Raw genomic sequence first — 21,549 nt, forward strand, 5'->3', positions numbered from 1 at the left:
TTCGGGATCCCAGGGTCTCCTGCTCTGACCACATGAGTGAGAACTCGAGGGAGATGAGGTTGGGAGCATAACATTAGGGATCTCTTGGTCATACGGCAATCTGCTCACTTCGTATCTATGGTTCTTCGACGTGTAAAGGATTTCTAAAAGATAGCTGCTGTATTAGCCACACATTGGTACAAATAGGGGCGGTGCCCAAGACCTAGCTCGGGAGGAAACTCGTATGTCTGCATGTCCCCTCGTTCTCAAGAATTTTCTTTAAGAAAAATCATGTCAATATTGTCGCTTCCCTCTGAAATTGTGACTATGCCATTACGTTAAGCCATTTATACAAAATGCCACAAGCTTCTTAGTTTATTCTTCAATTTTTGCCATTTTTTGTGTCAGCTCGTGGGAATTGTTCTTTGACTGAACTGGAAGGGGTCAAAGGTCTTAAAGGCAATGTTAGATCACGGGAAGGAATGAGAACGCATGTGCTGAGATTATTTGCCTCAAATAGCCGCTAATCAGAAATGATAAAGGTAGACTTCCACAATAGTGGCATTTTGCACGAATAGCCAAAAGTAATGGCACAATCATAATCGAGGAGTGAAGTGACGGCATTGACATGAGTTTTCCCTTCAGTTTCTTACGGTCTGATTTGCATTAGGCATGCAGGCGGCCGCGTCTGCACCATTAATGATGTCGTTGTAATTATTATCATGGTAGTTGTAATAAGCTCTACTCGGACGAAGGCGGACGCGTGCCATGTGTCTAATTCCGTAGGGGGGAAACAGGAGTTCTGGTACATACGATATGTGCGCGTCAAGAATTTTGCAAGTCTACTATGAATTCCATGCCATGTGCTTCATCAATATGAATTGTGATTGTTGTAGGGCCGAGATCAGATCGTATACTTAATTTCATCATATGAAAAGCAATTCCGAAAAACAATGGTATTCTTTTGGCGCACCCAAACACTGCTATTATGGAATCATGTGCTTTCAGTTCCTACAAGAGCAATCTCAGTTTTCACGATCCTTTAAAACCCTGTGATCCAAAGAAGCCCTAAACTAACACCACTTATATGTGAGAGTATAAAAGAAAAAAAAATCCAACAACATACTTAGATTAATGCTTTGTGGTTGTGCTGGGAAATTCGATCTTAGCTTCTACTCTCCGATCTCTTAGTAGTGGTAGCAAACGTTAAGCAATTTATCTATTTATTAAACTGCTCCTTACCTAGGAAATGGCATAAATGCATCTCCAAATAGTTCAGCAATGCCGAAAACCTGAACACAAACCAGAATAATGCATGCGCGCAGATAGCACACAACACAACGGTAAGCAGAATCCTGATCCAAACTAACAACCATCAAGTTCCCTTTTTTCCCAGTCTTTCATAAGGTCCACACCTAGCTTTCAGAAGGTCCACACCTAGCTTACATAAGGTCCACAACAGAAATGGCCAAAATACGCCCAAGCACTAGAAGTACGGTAAAACATCTAGAAATACAGAGAGCCTAACTGATCGTTTGCTCTCCCCTGCAGATAACACTTTCAAAGTGAGATTCATAACCAGATCACAGTAGCAACCAGATGACTACTTGACTTGATTGGAAGTAATTTAATGTTAGCTTCCAAGTCAGTCGGTCAGCAGGTGCCCCCTCGGACCAGGAAAGCATCAGGAACAGAAGCTGGATCTAGCTCATAGAAGCCACGGAGCGTGCCACTTTTTTCTTCCGTCAGACGGTAAGAAGGTATATGGTGAGAAAACCTCAAGTTCTCATTTGCAGGAATCTCCAGAATACCCCTTTCATTGTCAAACCTGAACACAGCTGTGTAACCGTCTACTGGAGTCAGAAACGAGAACTTCGTGCTAGCTTCAGTGCGCTCAGTAATCTCACCGACGGCATATTCACACGCATCATCACTGGAAGGAACCCAGTCAGGTGCCCAGTCGTTGTTGTAAATGGCCCAAATTTCACCTACTCGCGGGTGAATTTCGAAACGTTGCCCATTAACTTGGCTAGTTTCTACTAAATGAGAGAATGCGTCATTTGAATCATACTTGATCCTCCAGTTGCGGAGCTTAAATGTCCCACAGCTCACAGGTATATCACGCTCCAACCACATCTTCTCTTGCTCCAGTTGAGGACACGCTTCGAGCCAAGTTAAATGCAATCTGAACGGTTCCATATCAACTTTGGTCACCCAGCCGTAATACTTGGGAAATTTGTCAAGATCGCTGTAAAGAGCCCATATCTGGCCACGTTCAAACTTGTTATATGATCGCCCTTCTTCAAAGTTATAAAACTCCGAGTCTGGATATGTTGCAATAGTACTTGGAGAGGTGCGGAATAGCTGAGAAGAAGAACCAGGCACACTCGCAGTGCCGCCTTTCTGTTTCTGTCTTGGGGTTTGTTCAAGGGAATCATCTATCCGTTTTCCTCCACTTTGCTGATTTTCCTTTTGAGCACTTGGTTCATTTCCAGGACCTGGTGTACTAATATCACTGGCATCAATGAAACCACTGCTAATTGTCTTGTCGATAGTAACTGATGGAAACGATGCGTCCAGGTTACTAGGAAGTGATACGGTATCTAGTTCAAGAAACCCACCTGCCACACCAACCTTTTCATTTCCTTTTGTCCTATAAAATGGGATATTGTGCGAAAATCGAAGCAGTTCACTAGATGGTATAACAAAAGATGATCTGTCAATTGCTTTTCCAAATAGACTGACAAACCCCTTAATCTTGACCAAGGGAAAAACAGCAGCTCCAGCTTCCATTGTGAAGTCTGACAGAACCTCCACAACGTCGTACTCGTATGTTTTATGGTTATCTGCATCTGAACACCACTCCATACTCCAACCCTTATAAAGAGCCCATACCTCACCCTTCCTGGGATATATTTCATAGGCACACCCTCTTCTGCCCATCACCCATGGAACAACAGTATGAGAAAACATGAGGGCACCTTTTGATACCTCTGTTTTTCCTAAATTAAACTTCCCACAAGCAACAGGCAGTTCTTTATCCGTCCATCTGTCTTCTTCATCATTAACTGCCTTATGCTCCAGCCAAGTGTACCGAATAGTGGATTTGGTAGCATCTACATGCTTTATTCGAGCATAATACCGTGGCATGCCATCGCGGTCATCATAAACTGCCCAAATCTGATCAACTGCAAACAAATTCACATTCCTGCCTTTATCAAAGTCAAAAAATTCTGGGTCAGGGTAGGTTAATTGTGCAGAATCGCAAGGATTCTTCGCAGCAGATGCATCACATGTAGATTCTTTCTTAACACTTTCCTGGTTCCCTTCTTTGGCAGTGCTTCCTTTCTCTTCATTGTGTGCTTTGCTAGGGACATGAGCTTCACCAGTTTTTACATCAGCACGAGCAACATTATCATCAAACATTTTCTTACAACTAGTGTCAGCATTTGAAAACCAATCTTTTAGTGTTCGCCTTTTTTTTTTTTTTTTAACCGGGGTACTGGCATCATGGTTTGCCTTTCTCCTAGCTGATCTCCGGGGACTAGGGCTGCCAGTAGCACCTGGCTCTGCTGGTGTATCTACTACCCTACTGCATGGGTTTTTACTATAAGCAACATCTGGACCAGCAGGGTCAGATGCCATTCTTCCACCTGCCTTGTCACTTGCACTTGGTGCAGAAGATTTAGACATATTCCCTGTTGAAAATTCAACCCCGCTTTTCCCACCTGCCCCTGCATGGTTAAACTTCTCCTCACCACCCGCTCTGGCACTCTTCATATGTTCAGCAGTTTGTGCTCCATTCAAGGGCTTAGCATCACCATTCAACCTAGGAGAGAACTTTGTAGAACAGTCTGGTTGACTGGGAAAACCACTCTGTTGTCCAACACCTTTGATGGAATTTGATGTGAATACAGAAGGCACATCATGTGCATTCAGCTTAGAAGCAACAAAATATTTACTGCAGTTCTGACAGCGGATGCGATGATTTAGTACGCCACTGTAGTACTGATATCTTGTTCTACAGTGAATGCATATGGTCCATATTGCCTGTCCAACAGTGGTTGATGGAACTGGTGGTTCACCTCCTGCTACACTACTTCTATTTGCACCAGGTTTCTTCATCTGTTCTGTAGCTGTCTGCTTTGGTACTGCCGCCTGCTTTGGTATGGGTGCCTGCTTTGGTACTGTCGCCTGCTTTGGTATGGGTGCCTGCTTTGGTACTGCCGCCTGCTTCGGTACTGTTGCCTGCTTGGGTATTGCTGCCTTCTTTGATTGGGTAGCCTGCTTTGGTTGGGCACCTTGCTTTGGTCCTGTGGCCTGCTTTAGTTCTGAACCCTGCTTTGGTGCAATTCTAGAAGCAACCCTCCACTTGATGTCATATGCAGGTTTTTTTGTTCGATCAGACAATGTTGAGTGAGCTTCTGCTACCAATTTAAAAGCAGCTTCTGCACCAGGGTAACTATTTTTATCAGGGTGGAGTGAAAAGGCAAGCTTCCGGTACTGCTTCTTTATGGTTGCCTCATCAGCCGTTACATCCACTTGGAGAATCCCGTAGAAGTCCAACAACTCATTGATCTTTGCCTCTGCTGCACAATGCACTTCGCAGACAGTCAACAGCTGAGATAAGTTTTCAAGTTCTGGAAAAATCCTTTGTGCTTTCAGTGCAATCCTTTTAGCACCAACAAAGTCTTTGCTTTCTAACTTTTTTAAAGCAATTTCCCTAGCCTTGACGGCCTCTTCTCTGTTGGATTCCATAATACTGCTCCTGATATTGGTTCTGAAAACCAACCACACGCCTTCACATAAAATGCTATGAGCTGAAGAAGGCTATGTAAGACCCAAATTTGATTTGAGTCTCCCTGCTCAAACAATCTCAAATTTGGGACCAGCTGTCAGATACGAACAAGATCGTCTGGTGTGTCAGGTCCTGGAATTTGTCAAAGAATAACAGAAGTTATAAGACCATATTTATATCCAACGAAATACACACTCATGGGATTGCATGATGATGATGCTACTTTGTGAAGTAAATAATTAATAACAGACAATGCAGATTGGATAGATCAACAAACACCTTTTTCTCAGTAGCAATCACTTGAGTGTAATACTGGTTATCATGTGTAGGTTCTATTCTATTTGTCAGATAATTTGTACTAAGATCTAAAAAATTGAATGATAAGATCACTACAGATTTGAGATTTGGAGGGTCTAACAATGGCTAGTAGTCACATTTAAGTCCATATATGCATCATTTGTACAATGTTAACAATCAAACTAGTGCATGGATGGAATCTAAAGTCAAAGTATGGCATTGCCTGTCAGATTGTATAGAACAACAATTATATAACTTTGAACTATGTTGGTACCACTAATGTGCTAATAGGGTCAGCGAAGGCCAGCGGCTCTGGCTAGGGCGTGGCGCGGGTGCTGGGCGCCACATCGAGGCGTCGCACGGGCGCGGTGACCCCATGCTGGTGTTGCGGCGTCGCGACTGGCAGCACGGCGGCAGTGTGCGTCTGGGGATGCGACGAAGGTCAGCTGACTCGGGCGGCTAGGGCTGTGGGCGGCGCGGTCAGCAGGCGGCCGCCTCTGCCGTGGCGCTCGGCTGGCGGAGGTGGCGGCGCGGCGCTGGTGGTTGTCTCGCCCTTCTTTGCTTCTGCTGTCCCACGGCTGGTGGCAGATCTCAATGGCCGGTGCGATGGTCCAATGCTCGGCCATCTCTGGCTGGCCGATCGTGGCAGGAGCGTCTCGGGGATGGAGGCAAGGGTGCCCCCCGTCCCTGGCGTCGCCGAGATCTGGGGGGTCATATCGGGTGCGATGGATGGGCTGCGGAGAGGATCGCGGCCACCAGGGAATTTCTCTTGTCCAGATCTGGCCGGCTGGGCCTTGCTACTGCATCGGGGCTCGTTTTGGGGCAAAAGGTGGGACCGCTCTGGTGTCATGCCCTTCCTAAAGGCACCGCTTTGGAGCTCATTGCTCGTCGTGTTTGCAGCACCCTTTGTATCTTGCCTCGTGTGCGTGTGTTGTGGTATCGAGTTGTCTGGCTGGGTTGTATGTTGGATGTTGCTTTATATATAAAGCGGGGCGAAAGCCTTTTTCGGTAACAGAAAGTTTCACGATTAAAAAAGTCATGATACATCCGTAGAACATCTAAGTTCCCTACAGATAGGGAGCTATGGCTGTTCCTGGTGGTTTGCGGAGGGTGTTTCCAATTGTCAGCAAACGATGGTGGCCGGCTACTTCCAACATGTCAAGCTCTCAGCAGCCAGCTCATACCGCTCTCGCGTCGTCTTCGGCCATTGAAATCATACTTGGCATCATACCGGAATGGGAAGGAGAAAACTGTTTCCCGATTCTCCTCCACGCATTTATTCTTCTTCTCTTACTCCGCCGATCCAAAGCATAGCAGGGGCCCCAAGATCCCACCGCCTCAGCTTGCGTGTGGTTGGCATCGCAAGAAAAATAGCACCACCCCCCCCCCCCCCCCACACACACACACACACACAAATCCCCGCAGCTATGCACCCAGGGAGAGCAGGAAAGGAAGAAAATGGTAAGCAACTGACGAGTGGGTCCCACGTGGAACAAGAAATGTAGAGGCTGTAGTGTAGGGAGTCCGATCTGGGAGTGCATTCCAAAGCCTCTAGGGCCCTCTAAAACACATATAGAGGCTATATGTTTTCACATTGTCTGATAGAGTTGCTCTTAGAAGTTCAAGGAGAATAAAGAGAAAAGTGGTTCATCCTTTATTGTCATATTTAGAGCTCCAATACTGAGCGGTGTTTCTTAACGATATGAACTTCACAGTAGTTAGCCACTGCTTTTGATATTACGTCGTGTGGTGTCTTGATAAAATAAGTTATAAGCTCAGCTTGGTCTACATAGCTCTATTTCAGATTACTGATCTTTGCATGCCTTGTGTTTATAACTTTATAAACAACTTCCTGATAAAGAACCATAAATTACAGAAATAAGGTTGGAAAGGCCTAAGGCAAGACATGCAGGTAGATCATATCAAAACAGCAATGTGAATATGAGTAGCTTCTACATGCACAACGATATGGATTTCATAATTGTTAGCCACTCCTTATGCTATTACGTCACATGTTGTTCTAGTAAATTTAGTTATATGCTCAGATTGGTCTACATCATTTGAGTTCAAGGTTACCATTTCTTAGCCCTCTAAACGAATTTGCAGGTAGATAGCCTAGGTATCCATAGCAGTATCCATAATGTTATTAGATTCAATAAAAAAGGGCAGCCCCAGTGCATGTAGCTCCCGCTTGCGCAGGGTCTGGGAATGTTATTAGATTCAATCCATGAACAAAATGAATGTAGCTCTGTAGCACTAAATGCGGCCATGAAAAACACAAACTAAATGCTTGCACGTGTTGTTTCACAGTGCATAAGTGAACTGCTTATGCCGTACATGCTGCTTTTAAATTTTGATTCAGACAGTTCAGTGACCTAACAGCATCGCCTAACTTATAGAAAAATATATGGAACCGACATAGCGCAGTGACAAACCACAACAAACAGCAACACCGTGCTACATGTAACACCAGCGCAGCACTTAACCCGTCCACAACCAACACCAGTACCGCTACATGCAGGCCTCACGAACCTCGCACTGCATCCAAGCCACCGATGCAAAGAAACATAAGCCCACGAACAAACAAAGGGTGTGTTTGGTTGGAGGAACAGAGTTGAATGTAATGGGTTGGTTCCGCGCCTACAAGTCGTGTGTTTGGTTGCAAAGTGGAACGGAATGCACTGATTCCCCGGGAGGAACTCGAGCCCGTGGCTGTTTTCTCCTTTTCTTAGAATATTGTTAGGCTTCCAGTGGGATTTCCTGATGGTGAAGGGAACCTGGCCGGGTACAACTCGAGCGTGGCTGGCGTAGTATTTTGGGTTTTCTAGATCGTTCGTGCTGCCTCTGGAGCAATGGTGCGTACATGTCTCTGCTAATCCATAATATCTAAATAGTTCATCCCCACTAACCTATTTCTCTTGACATGCACCCTATCCACCTCATCACACAGGCCACATCATCGATTATTTAAAAAAAAAATCCTATACATAAAAGATCCCACTGTACTTTGTTGTATGTTAACATGCAGCCCTCCACCTGGGCACTCCCTGCCACAGCAGCAACCTTTTTAATGTCCATGCAACTGCAACGATAGTGGATTCCATTGCTAGCGTACACAACCGGCCAGACACTTTACTATGCACGACGGAAGACATTCCGTTTATACTGCAGAAAATAAGGAAACGATCGAGCACCTCCCATCTTTTCCCCTGGCGCTACAATAGTACAGCGGCTGGAACCGATCTATACGTCAAGGCGCTTCTTCGGCACGACCGCCGGTCCAGCTTGCCTCCGCGGCTTCTCTCAGGCTACGTTTCCGTCACCGGTGTGGACGTGTGGTGCCCTGCGTCATTGAGACAGCGACGGGTGGCCGCGATGCCCCGATTCTTCCCTCGTGTATCTGCTCTGTTCCAGCCAAGGTAGGTCCGCCATGGCTATGGCCTAGGGAGGGCGATCCTCCCGCACGACCACCAGCCGTCGGTCTGCCTGCCTCCGAGGCCTCACTTTGGTTGGGACGCAGGCCGGGCTGTGGTTCCGTTCAAGACGCAGTGTTGTTCCTCTGCCGAGGACCTCCTCTGCCGAGGACCTCCTCTGCCATCTCGCGTCCGACTGCTCTCTCTCCATTAGGACGCCAATCAGGCCGTTGATCCATTCCGCACCAGAATCCAAGATCATCCAGCATATGAGGCCCTTGGGTGACGCTGCTCCGGTTCGCGGCGCAAAGAAAACTTCTCCTGTTCCCCCAAAGACTTCACCTTTGGGAGTGGTACATCAGCTTATGAGGCAAGCACTTCCGCGCTTACGTATGTATACGACTGTTGATATTCTTCAGTGTGTTTGGTAATTCGAATTCAGTTGGAAGGCGCAGCGGCGGAGGATGTCTGGACTCCCCATGTCTGGGGCACCTTCACCTCTTTGTTTGGTTGCAGGTCGACAACTCTCTCTGTTTATTATCTTTCATTTTAGAGGTATGTTGATAACCCATTCTGTATATTGATTTTCATTGTCTAACATCTGTTCATCCATCCCGCCCACATATTAAGGTTTTTGTTTTGTTTTGTTTTGTTATAAACCTGAGCTTTTGGAAAAAAGGAATCACAAGTTAATAATTTTATGGTGTAGTGAATATTACTGATCAATCATTCAAGCTTAGGAACAATATTTTGGGTGATTTCTTTCATTACATCTGATCCATTTACCTGGCCGCGTATTTGTCTACCGTGTTATCATGGCATGATCTATCGTCCTTTGCCTACCTCATGTCTACCCATATGCTTTTATCAGTGTTTATTCTGAGAAAACTTACTCCTATATGCCAACTGGCCAGCATGTTACGTTGCTATTTCTCCTCTAATACTTCCTTCAATAGGAAATTAGGATCAGATATATGATGACCAGGTATTTTGTCTTGGTAGATATATGTGTATATGTCACTTTGAGCTGCAATATTGCCTTCATGTTTGTATATGTTATCTGCAGGTTATTACAACTAAGAGTCAAACCAACCTGAATGGTAAATATTTGAACTTTTTTGCACACCATCATCTAACCATATATTTATAATGTTGCCGATTCTTGCAAGTCTCAAATCACTTTTTAATAGAGATCTTTCAAACTTCATGTGTCCTTTTGTTGTACCTCATGAGCTGACAAGTGTGATCACCTTTTCCTATGATAGTTCTGAAGTCTGCTATGGTAAAATAAAGTGAACATGTAATGATAGATATATGCCTTAGCACCTAGCCTAATTAATTATATCCATCATTATACGTTCTTCTCCCGATTTCTCATTTGTAATTTTGTTTTGATCAAGAAAGATTGTTTAGTCATCCGATATACAACTTGCTGTTCAAAATTGGTCATAAAACCGGACGTTCTCTGTATGCTGAACTGGAATTATATGCACGCTGTCTTTTTCTATAGTTTGCTCTTGCAATATTGTCTGGTAACTATTTTCTGTGTAATTTTCTCTATGTTTGTTTGCATTTAATAAGATTTAATTAATCTCCCCAGCACCCATCATTCAGGTGTTAACAGTGCATCTTGATTCCATATGGTTTTCAACATGCTTACACTTGGACAAGCACAGTTTTACAGTAAACCCTCGGAATATTTTGTAATAGTCATATGTAGCATCCTCCGGTGTATTTTGTAAGTCATCTGCAGTATATGTAAATTTGAACCATTACCTGTATATGAAATCTATCATATCATTGATTAGCATCTATAAACTTGAATCATTACATATATATGAAATCTATCATATTATTGGATCAAATTCTCATCTTTGCTATGTCGATGTAACTATGAAAATCCACGACAAATTCCCGCAGCAACGCGCTGGGCATCATCAGCGGCTACTGCCTCACCGCTCATTATCCCGTATAAAAAGGTAATTCGCCGACGCATCCCCCTCCCTGCATCTAATCCACCTCCACTCGGCCGCGGTCACAAACCATAGGTGCCTGTCATGCTGCTGCCACCATCTCTCCCCCTTGAGTTCACGCTGTCATCATCGGTGGGAGGAGTGTAAGCCGCCGCTCGCGCCGCTGCTCTTTGTGCCAAGTTCACACATCACTGCGTGCGTACACCACCGGTTCCAAACTCTGCTTCTGGTCATGGTCGCCTGCAAGTGGAGCGCCGCAGCCGTCGTCCACACCTCCTTCACCCCAACAACTTCCTCCTTTAGCACACTGCTGCTCAGCTCTACCTCTGGTCACCCCTTACTGCACATGAAGCCTGCTTGAGGACGCTTGGATGAGGAACACAGCCACCGTCAACCACGCTTCCTTCACCCTCTGTCCTCTAAGTCTTCAATCATACTCAGACTCTTTCTTCTTCTTAGCTTCTGGTATGTGCAAATTGGGCTTTCGCATCCACAAATTCTGAGAAGACTTATGTGTATCTCATAGCGATTTGGCATGTTTCTGAATTTTATGAATTTAGGAGAAGTACATATTTGATGTTCCTGGCAATACTTTGATATTTTACAAGAAGTAGTGCCAAAATTGCATGAAGAAATCCGGAGTGTGCTTAATTTTCTGGACGATCTCCATTTTGTGAAAATGCGAAGAGAGGAGAACAGGGCTGCACACCAGGTCGACTCAATCTCCTCCACCACACTTGGGATCGATCCCTCGGTCCGCCTACCTCCCTCAGATCAACCAGCACCACAGCGCTGTGAGACCAAGATCTTAGCAAGAGCACATGGCGTTGGCAGCTTTGGCGTGCCCATGCCTGGTGAGTCCCCACGCCCTCCCCTCTTGCTTTACGCTCATGGTTGTTGATTTTTCCTTTCTTTTTCACCGATCTTGGCAACCAAGCATGCAGGAACGTATGCTATTCTGTGGCTGATGGGGGAGTTGGCGATTGACTTGTCGGAGCAGAGCAAGAGCACTTCATGGAGCTGAAGGCTGAAGAGGAGGAAAGTGCACCGATACGTGATGTTCAAGTTCGACTACAGCAAAGAGGAGGCCGTGGTCGAGAAGACCGCCGCGACCGGGGAGAGCTGCTTCTTTGTTTGGCGCAAGGGTACTGCATCAGTGGACAATGAGAAAGGCAGCCACAGTCACGAAGTTGCGGCCCTGGACATGACATGTCATGTTGTTCACCAGCGGCGTCATCAACGTCGTCCCCGCTCAACTGCTCCAGCCGATACCATCCGGTAAGAGCAGGAGCCCCCCTCCCTCCCGACCCCCCCCCCCGACCCCCCGAGTCCGTCGTGGCCTGAGGTACAGTTGCTTTTTTTCCTGGATGGGATATGGCGCTCGGCTGGATGAGGTGGCTGCAGGCAATGGGGGGTCCTGGAGTTGGGATCGTGGTCATTCTCCGAGACCACGTTGGACCTGATCGAGATGTCGTTGGCCAAAGCGGGCGTGCCCATGGCCAGGCACTACGATCGTGCGGCTTTGTATGACCTTTTTCCTCTTTTCTTTTATTTAATTGGTCTTTTTTCTTCTCTTTTGACAGGAACCTTTTGTATATTCTACTGATCAATAAACTCTATAGCAGTACTTTTTTGACAGTGTAAACAAAGAGGCTCAGCGTATGCCGTTTTAGATAGTGGCATAGTCATCGTCATATAACCTTGAATTTGGAAATTATGTTTATTGTGAAACTTTTCCAGGTGAAATTACACAGAAGCATCAAGTATGTAGTTTAAATATTTGCAAGGATATCAGTAGTCAAATAAATAAAAATCTTAACCATGTTGTCCAAAATAAAAATTATCTCAAGAAATATAACCCAGTTATAGAATTGAGCCTTCATTAATATAATTTCCAAAAAATAAATAACTGACTCGCCCCTGGTTAATCAGTTCTAGTGGAAAATAAGCTGGACTGTACTCAGATTATTATTATTATTATTATTATTATTATTATTATTATTATTATTATTATTACTACTACTACTACTACTACTATTGGCTCACATCTTTAGAAATCAGAGTCTCTGCATATCACAGTTACGAAACATGCATCAGATTTGGCTACATCTAGACTTAGCTTCATACAAATTATTTCCTTTTGACTTCAAGTGCTTTTAAATTGTCGAAGTATGTTCATTAACTTGTGTTTTTCTCAGAACTCTATAACTGTGCCTTAATTTTCCTTTCAGACCGTCACCTTTTGATCCCTATCTCGACCTCTCTATTTTCTTCAGATTTTTTTATTGTTGCCCGCTTCTGAGTTTGATTTTCTGATTTTGATTCAGAATTTCAGATATTCAAGTGTTTATGGTGCTAACAATGGATATTCATATATTCCTACAATCTCTGTACTCCGTTTTGTATTCCATTTAATTCTGGTCATATTTTTCCCCTCTATATATATGATGCTTACCAAGCGCATTGTGTGATATATATCAAGAGAAAAAGGGGCCCTATGTGTTCTCCTGGTACTACAAGGTTAGAATCTTCTTTCTATGTTTTATGTTGTTGGTTATGGTAGATTGCCAATACATAAGAATGAGCTAAAGAACTTACTGATCATGTTCTTCCGGTTGTCATAGAAGAATTTCTGCTAGCAAAATCATATTTAGTTTACAGCAGTGTGAATGAAGGTGTAGAAAGTACATAAATGTGAAATCATGCAAGTGTTCTTCTCTGGTTCCAGTACTATGTATCTGTTTCCTTTCCCTCCATCTTATTTGTGTACATATAGTATGGTCAAGCAGGCAAATGAACAGAAAATCAATTAGCATGTAACATCCATCATACTCTTCTCAATGAATTACCTTTCGGTTTCACAACAGTTCCTATTGAATAAATTTTATTTTCAGTGTAAACTTCAGTAAATGAGTACATCCCGCAAATGTTATGTGTGAAGAGGTATTTACAAACTTTTGCTCGGTGTACAATTGAAAATATCAGAGCAATTTACTAACAGTGTAGCATTACTTTCCTCTACTTCAATCATTAGCACTGCAGTACGTTAATGGTCTATAAGGCGGTAAAGCAACCTAAAGCGAGCACTTTTTTGATGATCATGACATTGGAAATTGTGTCTTATGAGGCTTTGTCTCCTTCCTATAGAGTGTTTGTTCCCTCTCTTCAAACTGTGTCAATCCCAAAGGATTGGAAGGCTGCAAAGCAAGATCCGAAGTGGCGTGAAGCGATGATAGAAGAGTTGGAAGCACTGAGGAAAAACAAGACGTGGGTGCTAACCACATTGCCGGCAGGAAAGAAAGCGGTGAGTTGTAAGTGGATCTATACAGTGAAGCAGAATCCTGAGGGGAAGGTGGAACGGTACAAGGCCAGATTGGTCGCCAGAGGATATAGTCAAACTTATGGAATGGACTATGACGAGACGTTTGCTCCAGTGGCAAAGATGAACACAATAAGGATATTGGTTTCCTGTGCTGCAAACTTTGGGTGGAAGTTGCATCAATTAGATGTCAAGAATGCCTTCTTGCATGGTGAGTTGAGGGAAGAAGTGTACATGGAGATACCACCAGGTTTTGGTACTTCACAGACCACGGGGAAGGTATGCAGGCTGAAGAAATCCTTGTATGGACTGAAGCAATCGCCGAGGGCTTGGTTCGATGGGTTCAGATGTGCTGTCCGTGCTATGGGGTATGGTCAATGTAATGGTGACCACATGGTGTTCTACAAACACTCACTCTCTGATCGGAAGATCACCATCCTTGCAGTTTATGTGGATGACATTATCATCACTGGAGATGATAAGGAGGAAATAGAGAGATTGAAGGGGTGTCTAAGAAAGGAGTTTGAGGTAAAGGATTTGGGCAACCTAAAATACTTCCTTGGCATTGAAGTGGCTCGGACAGAGAAGGGAATATCTTTGTGCCAACGGAAATACACCTTGGATCTCTTGAGTGACATGGGCATGATGGGATGTCGTGCAGCCCCTACGCCAATTGAACAAAATCATCGAGTGACAGCTCAATCAGGTGAGCTGGTGAATAAGGAAGATTATCAGAAATTAGTTGGGAGGTTATTGTACTTGTGTCATACCAGGCCTGACATTACGTATGCCGTGGGTGTGGTGAGCAGATACATGCATGAACCAAGGAGTGGGCATCTTGATATTGTGCACAGAATTCTGAGATACTTGAAGGGGACTCCGGGTAAAGGGTTGTGGTTTGCGAAGAGTGGACATCTTGAGGTGGATGGCTATAGTGACTCTGATTGGGCCAGTTGTCAAGATGATAGAAGATCAACTTCTGGCTACTGTGTGTTTGTGGGAGGAAATTTGGTGTCATGGAGAAGCAAGAAACAGACAGTTGTGTCTAGATCAACAGCAGAAGCTGAGTACAGAGCATTATCTCAAGGGTTGTGTGAGATGCTCTGGGTGAAGTACCTACTGAGTGAGTTGAAACTTCTGAGGAAGGGCCCCTTGAAGGTGTGGTGTGACAATCAGTCAGCTATAGCCATTGCTAATAACCCAGTTCAACATGATAGGACAAAGCATGTGGAAATTGATCGCTTCTTCATTAAGGAGAAACTTGATGCTGGAATCATCAGCCTTGGTCATGTCAGTTCTGGGCAGCAGTTTGCAGATTGCTTGACAAAGGGACTAGGAGCAAAGGACTGTAACTTGGCATGTGACAAGATGGGAATGATAGATATCTACCACCCATCTTGAGGGGGAGTGTTGAACCGATATGGGCCCAAGCCCATCATATGTATCACTTAGGGCCCAAGCCCATGAGGATAAGCTGACCTAGAAGGGGCATCCAGTCCTCCCGTTCCCAGTGAGAGCCGCCACACACACTAACACTCACGCTGCAGGTACTCCTCTCTCTCTGATTCAACAGACCTTTTCTTAGCCATGGTGAGTTTGAGATTTTACCCTGAGAGTCCTTGCTTTGTTGAAGTTGGTCCTCATTATCTACATATATGCGCCTCACTATTTTAGGATGTGCCGCAAATGATCTAGGCAACAGCCAACAGGCCATTATGGAATCGTGTAGACATAATAGAGGCAGATGCATAAGGTAGGGGAAATGTTCGATTCAGATGTAAGTATTGTACACAAGAATACAGAGGAAACTACAACAGTTCAAGCACATTTGCTCAAGATATCAAAGAGGGAGATCAGATAATACCCAAATGCGACTGAACCTACTCTTCGGCAGCTTCAAACTGAAGTTGCAGCGGCTGAAGAAAACTAGGATTATATTAATGGTGCATTTTCCATGTTCCCATTGCCTTATTAGTATTTCTAAACTGTCATATTTTCATCTAATCATTAATTTCTATATATTTACGTACCATGGTGTCGCCAAACCAGTTCAGTATCGCCATATCTGCGCAACCTACGACAACAGCACCCTAGGGCTTTCAAAAAAAGCTCAAGCTCAATAAGCACTTTGAGTTCGGCTCAAGCCTTAAACCAGCCGAGCTCAAGCCTAGACTCAAGCCCATGAGGCTAACAAGCTTGAGCTCAAGCCTAGCCTCTATTTTTACGTATTTAGCAACTCACATGACATACCAATATGAAACGTGAACATCCAAAAAAGGGGGGTCAATGGTTATGTGAAGCCACTCACCAAAGAAACGTAGATAAGAGTCAGTACCAGGTGCACAAACTCCAAGTACAGTAACTCTTCTTGAGGAAGAAGCCTGAGTGACAAGACAAGACAATTAGGGGACAATGGGAGAAATTGTACATATTGCTAATTTACAATTAAACAATGTAAACACAGCCTGCATGATTTGCTTAAAAAAGGGCATACCCAGTGCTGAAAGTTCCCACACAAGGTGGGGCCTGGGGAAGGGAATTTCTAGACAGCCTTACCCATACATAATAATTCTCACATGGAAGACAAAATGGAACTGGTAACAAGTGGTGGTGCCGTAAATGAAGATGACCAAGAACCAAACTGTAACCGAATTAAACTATATCAAAATTATACACTAAGTGATATACTCCTTGCCAGCCATGCTAATCGAGTTTGCAAATGTTAGGGATTCCCTTGGGTGCACACGCAATCCAACAAAAGAATGGAACACATAGCCAGAAATCCAGAATACGGCATACCTTCAAACAAGCTAGCAGCTCCAAACGGTCAATGCAAGTATCAGCAATGTAGCTGCATCCATTGAGACAAATATCAGATTTGAAAGATATTTGTTGAATAAAACTTTTATCATACTTGGTTGCATACATACAAAATTCACAGGTAACTTGTGTGAGCTAGCAACTTGTATTCAATATGACATTGGTTTCAGAGACCTTTGCTAGTAATGCTAAACCTATGGGGTAGTGCTTGGTCTGGCTTGTCTGGAAGGAAATCTGAGGAAGGTAAGATGTCATAGTTAAAGTCTTAAAGATAATATATAAATTAGTATCCTCGTCAAAAAACAGACAGTCTTTTAACTCTCACTGCAAGATATTTTGTGATTAAATCAAGAGAAACGAATTGGGGAATCCCGATCCCTTTGTCTCCAGAGTATTTAACTACCCTGTTTACATTCTTCATATTCAGAACACAAAAGAGAGGCCATGTTCTTATCATTTAAACTTGACAGGAGCTAATTCAAATATTAGTTGACTTCAAGAAATAACCAATTAATATATAATGAGAAATAACTCAAAGCAGATTTCTCAGAAAAAATACTAAAGTTGGTATCCAATGTTTACTCGAGCATAGCCAAGCACTGTTTGCAATCCTAGTCCAACATGTGCACATGACTTTGACTAGAGAATGAGGCCCTTCATTGTGCTGTCTTGATAAGGTGGACAGTTGCACTGCTGGATCTCAAGAAACTCTGTCTATTGGTCCTCTAATCAGCCCAACACTAGTTTAAGCCCTAATTACAATATCTCGATTTACACTCACATGAGTTCAAAGCTACACCCTCTGTTCACTAATTCAAAACTGCCAAAACGTCCTACATTGGTGAACAGAGGTAGTACAACATAAAAGAATTCTTACCGATGGGACAGGGCCGGCAGCGACTGGAAGCAGAGGAGCGTCGGGGCGAGATGGAGATGGAGAGGTTATCGTGACAGACTTGAGCCCGTCCAGGGAGAATGCGTGCAGGCCCGGCGGAGGAGGCAGGCGTCGGAGCAGGGCTGGGCGGAGGTGGAGGTGGTGGCGGCATAAAACCCTAATCCCCGTCTCTGTCCGCCATTTTGCCCGTGCTGAGAAGGAGCGAAGGGAGAGGTGGGGACGGCAGTGGGCGACGGTCGAGCTAGGGGCTCTCGCGCCGCCTAGTTGGAGCTCCTCGCGCCGTCGAGCTCGCGCTCCTTGCGCCGCCGCCGCCGCCGCTGCGTTTCTTGCTTCTCTCTGGCTTCCCTTCTCCGAATTTTAATTGGGGCCAGACGGGTGCAAGGGGTTTCTAGATCGATCCGGAGGAAAATTAATACGAAAAGGGTGAACCAATCCCTAAAACGGGCCTCCAACCAGGCCCCGGAAAAGGCCTTACTGTGGGGCGGCTCTAAGGGCGTCCTTTGTTGGTCGCATAGAGCCCAATCAAACCCATGCGAAAAGAATTTGACTTGCTTTTTTTTTACCATAATACGACTTTATTTCTCAAATACTCCATCCGTTCCTAACTATTTGTCTTTCTAGAGATATCAACAAAGCAAAATAAGTGAATCTACACTCTAAAATATGTCTATATGCATCCGTATGTAGTCACTTGTTGAAATCTCTAGAAAGACAAATATTTAGAAACGGAAGGAGTAATAGATAGGTCATTTACAAGCATATATGAGAAATAGAGTCAGGAGGGTTAGAATCTCAAAGTGAAGAAGCTCTAGAACTAAAGCAAAGCTTTGCTAAATAATTTGCTATCTCATTTGCTTCACGGAAGCAATTATATGAAACTTTCCCAAACTCATTAGCAAGGTTATGGCATTTCCTTATCGTCACAACTTCAGGGCTGAAGTAGTCCTTATGCTGGTTCAAGGTTTGTACCGCAAATGTATTATTTGATTCAACAATCACTCGGTTACCTCCGACGTTTGTTGCCAGATAGCGCCCATTACGAATAGCACTCAATTATGCACAATCAACATTGTTAACATGTGGTAAAAACCAGTTAGTTGTAGCCAGGAAACCCTGTTAGGACCGAGAGTATATCGACCAGAGGGGGGTGAATGGAAGATTCAAATATTCTTTTGAATGTTTTGAACAGATCCCAAACACGACAGTGAAAAAAAAAGTACGCGGCTCAATCAAACATGATGTTGGGGAGCATATCCATCGACGTAGGAAGCAATTATGGTACGTGTCGGGGATATACCCCGCGGTATGACCCGGCCGGATATATGACCCGGCTGGGACTTGGCGTTTCATTGGTAACCCGCCGGAGGATTGGCGACTCACGAGTCTGGCGGCTCACTTGTCTGACGACTCATGAGCCTGGCGACTCACTAATGGCCCCGACGGCGGGTCAGTTAGAGGACTAGGCGCAAGGCCCAGAAGGTCGGCTCATGTTATGGTCGGCCGGCTTAAGAGGAAAGCATAAGGAATATTCCCTTACAAAGGAAGCAAGACTAGGACTCCACTTGTAACAGAGTAATCCTAATCCTACTAGGACTAGTCATGTAACCCGCCCGTTCAACTTATATAAGGAGGAGCAGGGCACCCTAAGAGGGACAGGCAAGAAAAGAATCATTAAGGCTAGACACAAAGAGAGGAGAACCGGATTTACGGCGTCTCCCTCATGAGCATAATGAGACCTAGCAACAAACAACATGTAGGGCTATTACCGGATGATGTTTCCCGGGCCCCGAAGCTATCTAAATCCTTGTCTTGTGTGTTGCATCTCTCGTCCCGATCAACCCCTCTCAAGCTACCACATGGATGCGTTGGCCTCACGACTAAGTCCTCACACTAGGACATCTGCCATGACAATTCCACGACAGTTGGCGCCCACCGTGGGGCCTGCGCACGGTGGTGTTGAGTTCTTGGAGGGAGCCCTTTAGGGATCGAGAAGCTCGCGACGTGCCGGATAAGGAAGAGCCAGTGCCGAAAGATTTACGTCCTTGACAAGCAGTGGAACAGCGTGTACGAAATTAAGACTGAGAAGTTTTTAGGGTTGCGTGCTAAGCGGCCGTCGGATTCACCGTGAAGATCCGCCGAGACCGAGACGGGAGTAATTTTTATGGCAATCTTGGGCCACTTGTCAAGTTGCAGCAACAAAGATGCGTCTAGACATAAAGCCTAGCGCACCGCTGGTCGGATTCAACAGAGAATCAAGGAACAACGCAGCCACCCGTTTGTTTAAAAAAAAGAAAGAAGGGGTTGCACGATCCGCAGGAAGTTGTGGACGGGGATTCACTGGATCGGCCACAACCAGGCAGCAGCGAGAGGGCAGACAAGGACTCCGCCTCGGCCTCTGTTCCAAGTCGCCTGCCTCCGGTTCTAACTCGGATGCCTCTGTTGTGAAGCCCCTGCGGCTGCCTCTGTCGTGATAGTCGCGGGCCCGTCGCGGGTTCCCTGGCGCGTCAAAACCGCCTCCACCTACGTGACCCGTCTCACTCCACCGTAGTGGCTGGTCAATGCCACCTCAGTGACCCGCCGCTGCCGCGGCCTCATCTACAAACTGCCGATGTTCTACGTCAACCAACCATGGTTGCCTCGCCGGCGAGTCGCCCCCGTGGCTTTCAAACCGCCTCCAATGGCCGCACTTCTCAGGCCGCCCCTCGCTCGGCTTCGCGCCGAGCCGCCGATCGATGTTGTTACGTCCGCAACGGCCTCACTTGAAGTCGTCGTTGACTTGGTGTCAAAACCGCCGGTGCCACTAAGCGTCGCGGTCTACCTGTCTCAAGACACCGCTCGCCTCTAACTGCGTGCTATCCTGACCCGCCCTCCGCTGGCTCACATTTTCAGCTTCACCGACATTGCGCGACCCGGCCGCCCGCTGGTTTTGGCCTCCTGCTTACTGCGCCGGACCTGCCGCGAGCTGCCCGCCCGCTGCCATGGTTCATCTTTGCTTGTTCTAATAGGTTTCCAAGTGCACTGGATTGCAGCAAAAAGAACAACATGTTTAGTTTGCGAGGTAGCTCCAGCCCAAGGGGCAGTCTGAGATGCTGAACCACCATGTTGAGAAACTTGATTCAGCAACTGTTACGATTCTTGAATTAGACTTTGAGATCCCTCCAGAAGTTCAATGTGGAACAATTTCAAACAGTGGAAGGGAGCGCTATGCGAGCTGTTGGTGAATTACAAGCAGTTCAAGATGAAAGAAAGAAAGTGAATCAGGATACATTTTCAAGTGTATTGATCTGACAGTGAAGAACCAAATATTAGAAGCAAGGCTACAATTCCTTGGCACCACATTCATGGCTTGATGAACTCCATCATAACTCCTGCAACCATTCCATCATCAGTCTGCGATCTTAGATAAAAATATCAGGTGCTATTTTTTCGATGTTTTTTCATCATATATATTAATTCATCTGAAAATAATTACTTGGTTTTGCAATATTGTTACGCAAGACAATTATGCATGACAAAGGGGTTGTTATATCACGGATATGGAGCGTGTGCCAGCATCGTCATGCACTGGCGTTCGCCCTGCTTGCTATTGAACGTGTGTATGTAAGCCGCCGCCCGTGCATCTTGATCCATCTCAACTCGCTGAGACCCGCGCCTGCGGCTGACTCGCCCGTGTGCACGGCTTATCGTGCCTGCGATTAACTCACCCGTCCATACTGGGTCACAACGCCCCGGCCGGCTCACCCGTGATTGATTTCAGTTTCACCGTGATCATCAACTCTGTGGTGGATAATTACTGGCCTGACATATCAGGTAAAATCCATCCAGTATATTTTATATTACATAATATTTTCTTTGAAAGAGCAATTACTTTGGCTTGCAAGTTGTCCCATGCAGGACTCAAACCGGTCTATATCACGGTTAACTATGGAGAATCTCAAGTCAACTCACTGAGTCGTCTTAAAGACTCGGGGGCTACATGTACATAGCTCAATAAATGTTGCCAGTTTAAAGGCCATCCGGAAAAATTCCGGCTCAAGAAGAATTTATCTCTCGCA

The 21,549-nt window shown here is 45.2% G+C and overlaps 1 protein-coding gene across 3 annotated transcripts; it reads right to left on the reverse strand.

Annotated features, from left to right (window-relative positions):
* Nucleotides 1–1,323: 1,323 nt before the first annotated feature.
* LOC123070042 (uncharacterized) lies at nucleotides 1,324–17,890 on the reverse strand. Of its 3 annotated transcripts, XM_044493058.1 has the most exons (5): nucleotides 17,477–17,890; nucleotides 16,579–16,630; nucleotides 16,088–16,160; nucleotides 13,059–13,092; nucleotides 1,324–4,909 (listed from the first exon to the last, which is right to left on the reverse strand). In XM_044493058.1, the coding sequence occupies exon 5, from the start codon at nucleotides 4,735–4,737 to the stop codon at nucleotides 1,633–1,635; it is 3,105 nt and encodes a 1,034-aa protein (XP_044348993.1). In that variant the 5' UTR covers nucleotides 4,738–4,909; nucleotides 13,059–13,092; nucleotides 16,088–16,160; nucleotides 16,579–16,630; nucleotides 17,477–17,890; the 3' UTR covers nucleotides 1,324–1,632. The 3 variants fall into 3 exon arrangements, with proteins under 3 accessions (XP_044348993.1, XP_044348990.1, XP_044348991.1); XM_044493055.1 differs by lacking the exon at nucleotides 13,059–13,092; XM_044493056.1 differs by lacking the exons at nucleotides 13,059–13,092; nucleotides 17,477–17,890 and adding an exon at nucleotides 16,710–16,813.
* Between the last annotated feature and the right edge of the window lie 3,659 nt (nucleotides 17,891–21,549).

Source organism: Triticum aestivum, chromosome 3B (genome assembly GCF_018294505.1).
Source record: "Triticum aestivum cultivar Chinese Spring chromosome 3B, IWGSC CS RefSeq v2.1, whole genome shotgun sequence".
Lineage (NCBI taxonomy): Eukaryota > Viridiplantae > Streptophyta > Magnoliopsida > Poales > Poaceae > Triticum > Triticum aestivum.